General features: G+C 33.5%; 1 protein-coding gene across 4 annotated transcripts; it reads left to right on the top strand.

Annotated features, from left to right (window-relative positions):
* Positions 1-707: 707 nt before the first annotated feature.
* On the top strand, positions 708-9,466 carry LOC100776966 (uncharacterized). 4 transcript variants are annotated; one of them, XM_003530117.4, is made up of 9 exons: positions 708-850; positions 965-1,027; positions 4,440-4,572; positions 5,279-5,543; positions 6,870-6,998; positions 7,078-7,127; positions 7,342-7,439; positions 7,582-7,869; positions 8,796-9,466. In XM_003530117.4, exons 2-9 carry the CDS (start codon positions 977-979, stop codon positions 9,276-9,278), a joined length of 1,497 nt encoding a protein of 498 aa, XP_003530165.2. In that variant the 5' UTR covers positions 708-850; positions 965-976; the 3' UTR covers positions 9,279-9,466. The 4 variants fall into 4 exon arrangements, with proteins under 4 accessions (XP_003530165.2, XP_014633404.1, XP_006583545.1 ...); XM_014777918.3 differs by lacking the exon at positions 965-1,027 and having other exon boundaries at positions 714-850; XM_006583482.4 differs by lacking the exons at positions 708-850; positions 965-1,027 and adding an exon at positions 4,798-4,879 and having other exon boundaries at positions 4,529-4,572.
* The last annotated feature ends 604 nt before the right edge of the window (positions 9,467-10,070 follow it).

Consider the following 10,070-nt stretch of genomic DNA (forward strand, 5'->3'; position numbering starts at 1 on the left):
CATTTCTTTCTTTCAAACTACTTAAAAATTAATTTCTTTTTCTATTTCTTTTCTTTCACTTTCTTTCCTAAAACAAAATACCACTAAAGATTTATCATCAGCTTGTCCTTAAAAAAAGGAAAAGAAGAAACAAAATTAATCAACACAGCACAAAGAATATGGAGATGGGCTTTGGGCCGTCAAAATGGAAACATATCCACTTTGAAGCGCATTGCTATGTGCACCCAGCAAAATTGCTGGTACACCCAGTAATTTTGTGATTTTCCCCGGAGTCAAACCTGTGACTTTTAGGTTATTAATATGATGCTCTAACCAACTGAACTAATAACCCAATTATGTTATAAAATAAATAATGTTGTTATATATAACACTAAATTTTCTAATGTATATTTAATCTGCATGTAAATTAATTTTGATATAACTCATACAAATTATTTAATCTGTTATTTTGTTTATAAATAAAAAATATTTGCTATTAAAAAAATTAATTTATTAAAAAATTAAAAAAATACTTACGGATCACCTAATCCATATGAGTATGTAATCCGTATGAGTAATATAAATTATGTAATCTGTAAAAAAAACACTTAAGGGTATTTTTGGAATTTTATTTTAATGCTGGGTGCATAAGCAATATGCGTGGTGCACCTAACAAAGGCCCACTTTGAATTGTTGGTGAAAACTGAATGAAAAGCACTGTTCTTCTTACCGCGGAAGTAACGACCGAAGCGAACGAACGAACTAATCAATACAACGCCATATCTCTGTGCATCGCTTCCTTCCCTCGTCCTCAATTCGAATCAATTTCCTCAAAGTTGCTCCCACTTTTCTTCGCATCACAATTCGGAAGGTATAATCTCATAACACATGCTTCCGATTTTCGTTTTAGTTTTCTTTACTTTTACAATTATCGCGTTTTTTATTCGTTAAATATAATCATGAGCTTGATTTTCGCGTTGGTCAGAAACTGGTTTCGATGGTGCGAGCTCCGAATCCAGAGCATCGGGAATCGACCACGCCCTTTGTCGTGAGTCACGTATTTGCTTTTTTTTTTTTTTCCTGATCGTATGGATACGAAATTGATATTTCGTGGACGAAAACTGCGAAGTACATGCTTCATGTGTTTATATTTTTTTATGAATTTTGTATTGGAAATAGTTTTATTTGCTTAATTTTGTTTTTTTTGTAAATAAATATTACTAGGTAAAATTATTTTCCTACCACTATACATTAGAGTTTTAATCAGAAGTTTATTTGAAGTTTGGAAATGCATACATGATCTTTGGGTGAATCTGGTGTGCAACATTTATAAGATACAGCTGCGATGTGTCCACTTGTGTTGGGGGACAGATAGCTGCTTGCCTGCTTCTAATCAATCACAGTTAGTTATGACTAAACAAAACTAATTATGAGATATGCTGAGATAGGTTAATTATTCGCGTGTTTGGATCCGTGCCACATGATTATGTACGTCTGTTAAAGCAGAAGCTACCAATACTAGCTTTTGGGTTTTATTATGAACTTAATGTGAGTTTGATGTGAAACGTGAAGATGAGATGCTGATAAAAGCATGCTATATGGAATTTGCTGAGTTAGGTTAATCGCAGCAAGTGAATAGTGACAAAATTTTGATGCTCAGACCTGATCTCTATAAAACTAAATGTGTTGATATTCAGTTACTCACGTGTCTTGATTAAACAGAACTTTGTCCTTTAAGTTAAAGGACAGATGTATCAAGTGTAAGCGGCTAGACCTCATGTTAAGAACTATTTATAGAAATAAAAACTAAATTAATGTACATCGGTGCCTGAAGGCTCCTCGCTATACGAAGGTATGAGGGAGAGTCATTGTATGCAACCTTACCCTTGCATATGCAAAGAGGTTGTTTCCGGATTCGAACTCATGACCAACCGGTCACCAAGGTTCAACTTTATCGCCGTGTCAGGGCTTGCCCTCTATTTATACAAATATAGGTATAAAAAATATCTAGTTAATATATTCATAACTGAAATGGTAATGGTTGGTATTGGTGCATTTATGCATATCATGCAAGCATGGTGAGAGCTATTCCTCGAAGGACTTGCAATTCCTTCGTTTATACTACTGTGGAATCACTTTTCCTTAAATGAAAAGAATGGCCATTAACAATACAATGCATTTCCCTTATTTTTAAACCAAACTCGGAAATTGGAATATGTCATTCCCATTCCTATTTAGTTCCCTTAAACCAAACAGGATTTTGGTGTATTAATAGTAGAAGGTTATATTGGTTTGCATGGTTCATGTATTACATGCTTAATGATACAATGTAAAGGAATTAGCATGCACCCGATGTACTTAAAAATCTCTTTTGAAAGGGGAGAAAGAATGGTAATCTCTCAGCTTATTTTGGAAAGCAAAGATGTTGCCATTATACTGAATCAATCTGTTACTCTTTAAGGTGGCATAAAAGGCTTTAAAGTATGGGGAAAATGGACTTAATCCAATCCAGCCTGTCACAAGATTGAGTTTTATGTTGGTCTCCACAATTTGATTTTGGGCCAGTGCCTGTATGTTGGCCTTCTACAGTGTGCTTCTTTCTATAGCATTTAAGCTCGCATAATTTGTTATATAGTATATGAAGTGCATCTAGTTTAGAAAGAAAGGAAAAAGTGTGCTTTTCAATATTTGAACCAAGATTGTTTCTATAGCATTTAATGCATGTTGATTTGATTGCTAAGATCATATTGTCATATTGTATGTTACATGTTATACACTTATATTGTGTCGATAGCTTATATGCGAATGACAACATTGGAAAATGAGTTAACTATTTGTAGTCTTAACTTTTGTGCATCAAAGATATTGTTGTTTTGTTCTTTTTTTTTTATAAACATTTAACATTCTAAATTTAAATAGGCAGATTTGGTATAAGATATATTTATAAAAAAAAAAAAACAATTTCAGCACTTGCAAGACAGTGATAATTGAAATAAAATGATTGTTCAAGATGAACCAATTATTAAGGATGATATAAGTAGAAATACCTGAGATAAAGCTATTTACAAGCAGAGGTAGCCCTCTGTCAAGGGAATGAAATAATGGAAACACAAGGAAAGAAATAAAAACTGAAATTCTGCAGACTCACCAAATATCCCCCTCCTCCCAAAATCTCTCTAGCTTAGTCAATTCTTTCCTGCCTCTCCTCCTTCATTCTTTTCCCCTTTTCTCCTTATTCTTAACCAATTCCCCACATTCACCTCCTTTTCCATCACTTTGTGCCATGTATGCAAGGTTCTTACAATTTACAACCCTTTACAATCCAAATTTCTCTTCTGCATCTTATACACATTGTTCTCATAGTATTAGTTATATGAGGGTTCTGGTTAACAGCTCCTTCAGTAATCCATTCTCTAAATTGCAATCATTTTAATTCCTCATCAGATATCAATTTATTAAATCAGAGTTGGATTCAGTTTTCTTTGATTTGTTTTTTCTGTCTGATCTTCTGGGCATATGCTGTTAATTCTGTCATGAACTTTATTCCTTGCATTTGGCCTAAATTGGTTTCGATGGTGCAAGCTCGAAGCCAACAGAATGGGGAATCAAGCACCCCATTGGTGGTAAATCAGGTATTTGTGATTTCTTTCATAATTTATAGGAACAAAGTGTTGTGTCTTTGGAGTGAAAGTTGAGCATTTGCTATGCTCAATTCATTCCTTGCTTTCCAATAAACTGGATTTGTTATCATGACAAGTGTATTTTTTGTGGGTGTTCAAGGATGGTGAAGTTAAATTCAAATAGCTAGGTGAATGAACAGTGAGATAATTAATGTGTGTGCAAGTGTTAGTTATTGAACAAATAATTGAGTTCTGGAAGCTAAGTTTAAAAAGTGGGAGAAAGATGCTTTATTACCAAAGGTATCTTCATATTAGGGGAGGAACACACTGAAGAATAAAAAATTGTTCTGTATTCTAGCTAAAGTGCTTCTTCTGAGTAATAGTAAGGATCTGTGTTAAAAAAACATAGGGATGAGATAAATGTTTACTGAGGAATACTTTACAAGTGTAAATTTCCTATATTACCTATGTTGCATTGATTGACAGTCCATTCCCTTCTTCCCACCTCACCCCTGCCAAAAAGGGAAGGTGAGAAAAAGCCTCATGGGTGTGATCAAGCATCTTTGACTTGTGATCTGTTTTTTCTACTTAAATTCTTGGCTTCTTGAGGCCCGCATTTAATGATTTATACGGAGGGGGATTTGTTTTTGAATATGGATCTTGCTGTTAACGTTAGTTTGGTTCAAATGCGTAATTATTATTGTTATTGCATTTAGTTGTACTTTTTTTACTAGTAGCTGCACCTTCCTTTTATGATTATCTTGATGATTAAAGCAATAATAAATGTTATTTTATTAGTTTTGTTTTACATAAAATCAAATTTAGTTTATCTTTTTTCAGGTACAGGGAGAGGGTTTGACAAATGATGGGTTTATTCCTCAGATATTTTCATCTATGCCAGCTCTCAATGATGCAGCTTCTTATCTTGCACAAACAACATCATACATAACTGGATGTTTCTCTGATTATTCAGGCAAGCTTCTTTTAGATTCTTCTTTTAGAAGTTTAAGGAATTATGCAGCCAGTCATTAGTTTCCATAAACAAAAAGGAAATAATGAAGTTGAGTTATTTTGTGTCATATATAAAATAATAATGTGGTTATCTTCGATATATGGAGGTTAAATTAAAAATGTTATGTGGCTCTTAAATTTTTTTACTTCAACTGTTGCATGTATACATGGATGTTGAAAATTGAAGAACCTAATCTGATTGCTTTGGAGTTATGGTCATCTTTTGGGAAGCAAAGACATACCTTTCAAAGGATAGACGAAGCCACAAAGTATGCAATTATTATGTTAGAAGTTTATTGTGCTCTTGTGAAACCTTGTAGAAACCCAACTATAGCAAAATCCTTGTTATTTATATGGCCTTTACTTTTTATGTGGATTTCACTTGAGAATTGTTTGTAGGTCTAATTTGAGTCTGGAAATCTGCTTTAGTCTAGGTACTGTAGGACTTGGGATTTTGTTTAATATGTTGCTGTACTACTTTGTAAAATTTCATCTACACTTAATTTTGAATTTGCTTATGACTTTATTCCTTATACAGTTTTCTGAGGCATTACGTTTCCTCATGTTATCTTATTTGATTTCTTCCCAAACTTGTGCATTTGATTTATAATGACTTAGTTTCATGTCTGTTTTGTAAATTGTTCTTAAAGCTTTTGATAATTTTTCAGTGGAACATTCCCCCAGACTTTTTGGTGCTTCTGACACTCGTGCACCAGAGCTTGTGGATTTTCCTTCTTCTGAAACTAATGCATCTTCATCTACTGAAATTGAGCATATTGCTTCAAACAGAACCCATTTAACCTGTGTTGAATCATCAAGCGCCTCAACTTCTGCTCCTCCACATATGCATGATGAAATCACTGGTAGTTCTGGTTCTAGTGCACTTATTGAATCAAATCGTACTGGACAAAGTGGCATTTCCATTTTACAAAGGTATTGTTTATCAACTCATCTAAATATGATTTTTTTCAGATAAGCACTTTTAAATTCCCCCCCACCCACCGAAAAAAATTATGAAGCTGAATCGTTTCCATTGTTGAGAATTAAGGGTACAGTTATTTTATTGTTCGATTTGTATTTTTGCGAGTATTTCATAAAATAATTTATATTACAATATATGTATTTGGGCAAAAGTATGTGAAGGTGTTGCTATACATTTTTTTTTCTCTTTATTTCCTTTTTAAGGGGTTCAAAAAATGTCTTATAAAAAAAAAGTGACAGGAAAGGCTTATTAACAAAAGTTACATTTAAGTGCTGCTAGGAAGCATTTTGTGGCTGCAATAGAAAGGTGTAAAATAGGAAACATCATTGCTTGGTGGTGAAGTTATTATACAGACTATGGTATGTGGACTGTAAGTTTACAAATTTAGACTTTTCAGGAAAATTGACTGGTTCTCCATACATCATTTGTGTCTGAGAAATGCACTGAGATGCATGAACTCAAAGAGTATTGACTTTCAGGAACCTTCAAATCAATTAATAAGAAAAATCCATGGTATCTCTTATTAATTGTTTCTGGTAGGTTACTGTTACTTGTACAAAAACATTATATCCTCTCTTTCTAAAGTATCCACATTCAATTTTTATTCTGCCATTTTCGAGTCTTTATTTGTTTATTTTTTATTTTTTGCTGTTTTTTTCCAAGTTGTTTCCTTTCCAGGAATCATAGATAAAACAAAAATTTGAATGTAGGATACTATATTCTCAACGAGTAAAAATTTGTCCATCATTTTTATCAATTTGCAGGTTCTTTCTCAGTTAGTTAAAAGAATGGAATTAGCCATACTAGGTAGCATAGATATTATCATACTGGAGAAGTAAATGGCAACTGTTATAAACTTATAGCAGTTTGCAAAACTTCAAATGAGAACAAATTGTGTGAGCAAGTTTTATTGTTCTTTTTTAAAAAAAAAAAATTTTTTTTTTTTAAAAACAGTATTCAAACAGGCTCTAAAATGGTTCTTTTCTGTTCTAAATATTTTAAAATGTATCGTAAATCAATTAATCAAATATTGTGCCCAAATGATTGAAAGATATGGTTTAAGCTCTGCCACTGTGCTTACTGTTAAGGCCACCTTAAGATTAAACGCTTCTGTTTTCCTTGTTGTACACATCATTGGAATTTATGATGTTGGCTTCTCCTTCTTTACTCCAATTCTTTTATTTTTAAATTTTGTTATAGAACCATCTAAACTCCGAATTGTAAAGCCCTATTGACAATTAACATGGGGGTGGTAAACTATGTTTTTATTACTTCAGCCTAATTGATCGTGCTCGAAGGACTGTGCGTGGATCTGCCGATGATATAGGATGGCTTCAACGTGATCCTGGAATGCCGTCAGTTGAAGATGGAACAGTGAGGTTCCTGGAAATTCTGGACAACATCAAGTAAGTATCCTAGTATTTTATTTTTCTCAATTTTCTCTTTATCATTGTTTTGTTAACTCTGTTTTTCTTTCCATGTCAGGCATGGTGTTCACAGGTTACCAAATTCGGTGGTTTATTTGTTAATTCCAGGTAAAGTGACTGACTATGTATATGATCAGGATAATCATGACCAACTCTACTTCCAAGTCCTCATATACAGGAAAAGCCTAAAGTCCATGGTGCAGCTGGAATGATTAATGTTTATTAGCACCTGGTCTATAGGATGTAAACCGCAAAAATTCGGAAGTTCATTGTTGCAACATATTTTGTTTGCTATTAACTATCATGCCTTTTACAATGACAGGTCTTTTCAGTAATCATGGTCCACTTTACTTTGTCAGTACAAAAGTCAGTTTTTCAAAAATGGGTTTGGCCTGTCATATCGCAAAGATTCATAGTGAGGTATATTATAATAGTCATTGTAGTAGTAATATAATAAATTAGAGTACTAAACGATGATGATAATAGTTCATATGAAAAATTCTACTACTGGTGTTTTTCTTTTTTTATGTTCTATTACTGAATTTTGAGTAATTATTATCAGGCTTCAGTTGAGAAAAATGCCAAAGAGCTAAAAGAGTACATTGAGGAAATTTATTGGGGTTCAAATAAACGTGTTATGCTTCTTGGACACAGCAAAGGAGGAGTAGATGCAGCAGCTGCTTTATCATTGTATTGGTCTGATTTGAAAGATAAAGTTGCTGGGTTGGCATTAGCACAAAGTCCCTATGGTGGAACTCCTATAGCTTCAGATCTTCTACGAGAAGGACAACTTGGTGATTATGTAAATTTACGGAAACTTACAGAGATTCTTATCTGTAAAGTAATTAAGGTATGTTAAGTTTTTCTGTTGTAACCTTTTGAGAGATGCAAGTATTTGATAGATGCAAATATTTTTAATGAAAGAATAGGAATGAGAGGCTACTTAGTTCAATTTTTTTTTTGTTGGGGGGATATATTGGATGCCTAAGAAAAACAGTGGAAAGAGTTCAGAGTCTTGCGGCATGCTGGGTATGCAGAGTTGTGGTTTAAGGGAATAGGAATTAATGGAATAGGCTAGAAGTCAATGGTCATTTGTAGTCCAGATTACAGTGTTTGATTGCTTTGGGTATAACATGGAAGCAATGTGAAATGGAATGACATTTTTTCTAAGTGACATACAAGGGTCCCTTGTGAGGGAAAAAAATACTTCTTTTTCATATATTTCTTATATGATTATGAAGATGTATATCTTGTAAGTAAGTAAACATATTTTTGCATAGCTGAGAAGATGGATCAGCTACAGGCGAATGCTTGCTTCCTCCTCTGGTTAATTTACATAGTTGAGAAAATGGCTTAGCCCTTCTAGGGGTGATCTGCATTTTGTCCAATAGAGTTGACTACTGGATTAGGACTCTAGAATCCTCTTGTCTATTCATGCAGGTTGTATTTTCAATTTCTCAACCTCTATACAAACTGGGATTACTTAGTTCTTGCTAAATTATTTCAGAAATCTAAGGATATCGCCCAAGCTGTTTCAACTAGTTGCCACTTACCTATATATTTGAAAATGTACGCAAACAAAATTGCAAGGTGTCATTATATTATTCTACTTATTTGATGTAGTAACTTGATTAAGTTTGTTCTATTTAATGTTGCCTTGTAAGTTACATAATTATGTTATATCTTCTTATTGAAAGACATTTTTGTTTAGTTCCTGTCAATGTCCGGACAGTATTTAACTTGCATGCTACAACTTATCATCTATTATTTTTGAAGGGTGACATGCGAGCCTTAGAAGACTTGACATACGAAAGGAGGAGAGAGTTTTTAAAGGAGCATCATCTGCCAAAAGAAGTCCCAATTGTTTCATTTCGAACCGAAGCTGGCATTTCCCCGGCTGTTTTAGCCACGTTATCCCACGTTGCACATGCCGAACTACCCCTGGTTGCTCCAGGCGGCGAGTCTAGAAAACTCCCTTTGGTGATGCCGCTTGGTGCTGCTATGGCTGCTTGTGCACAATTGCTGCAGGTGAGGTATGGAGAGAAAAGTGACGGACTTGTTACCTGCCGAGACGCAGAAGTTCCTGGATCCATTGTGGTGCGACCTAAACGAAAATTGGACCACGCTTGGATGGTTTATTCATCACTAAATGATGACCCTTCTGAAGGAGATGCATCTCAGGTGTGTGAGGCTCTCTTGACTCTACTCGTGGAAATCGGGCAAACAAAGATGCATGAGCTTGCAATGAAAGATGAATGAAGCATTAGCATTCCAATTTTATGTTGTACCTGTACATATTTTTCTTTTTTCTCTCCAAAACTACATATTTAATTTATTTTTTATAGTCTAGATAAAAATGTTGAAGTAGGTCATACATGTAAGAATATACATTCATACATGTAGAACAACATATTTAAGCAAAACCTTCGTATGATTTAGGTAAGAAATTGATGATGCAATGCAGTTCTTGGTCTTTTGCCTACTTAAAACACATCAAATGGGATGGAAATGGAATCAGGTCATACAATGTGTAAAATAACGCCCAAAATTATAAAATGTAGTTAAGTTCATATAATAATCTCCTAAAATTACCAAAGGGAACTTTTGTTGGTACTAATTTTCTTTCATTCCTATGTCAAAAAAATATTCTTTCATTCCTTTTGGACTATAGTGGACTCAATCATGATTCTAAGAATATCCTTTGATGCCGAGGGTACTGGTGAAAATTTTTATTTTTTTATTTTTATGTAAAAAGAGATCAACTCTTCTTTAGGACAATAAATATGCCACCTATTAAAATAAACTTTTCTTGTTTGAAATATATGACATCAACTTAATCCTTTATTCTCCTTATACACAGAAGTCTTTGTACACAACTGTGAAGCAACCATGATTTAATAGGTAAAACTTTTGAGTTGATGCATGATGCATACTTGAATTAGTTTATTTAAATAATAATAATAATAATAACAATAATGTTTTTACAAGCTTCGCAATATAAAATTATTCTTAAACTTAATCTCTAGTCGACATGTGCTTTCACCTTTCATG

The sequence above is a fragment of the Glycine max genome, chromosome 7 (genome assembly GCF_000004515.6).
Source record: "Glycine max cultivar Williams 82 chromosome 7, Glycine_max_v4.0, whole genome shotgun sequence".
NCBI lineage: Eukaryota > Viridiplantae > Streptophyta > Magnoliopsida > Fabales > Fabaceae > Glycine > Glycine max.

Coding starts and splice junctions, on each gene's coding strand:
- LOC100776966 (XM_003530117.4), top strand. CDS start 977: ATGGTGCGAGCTCCGAATCCAGAGCATCGGGAATCGACCACGCCCTTT. Junction 6,999..7,077: donor GAAATTCTGGACAACATCAA/GTAAGTATCCTA, acceptor TTTCCATGTCAG/GCATGGTGTTCACAGGTTAC. Junction 7,870..8,795: donor TTATCTGTAAAGTAATTAAG/GTATGTTAAGTT, acceptor TTATTTTTGAAG/GGTGACATGCGAGCCTTAGA.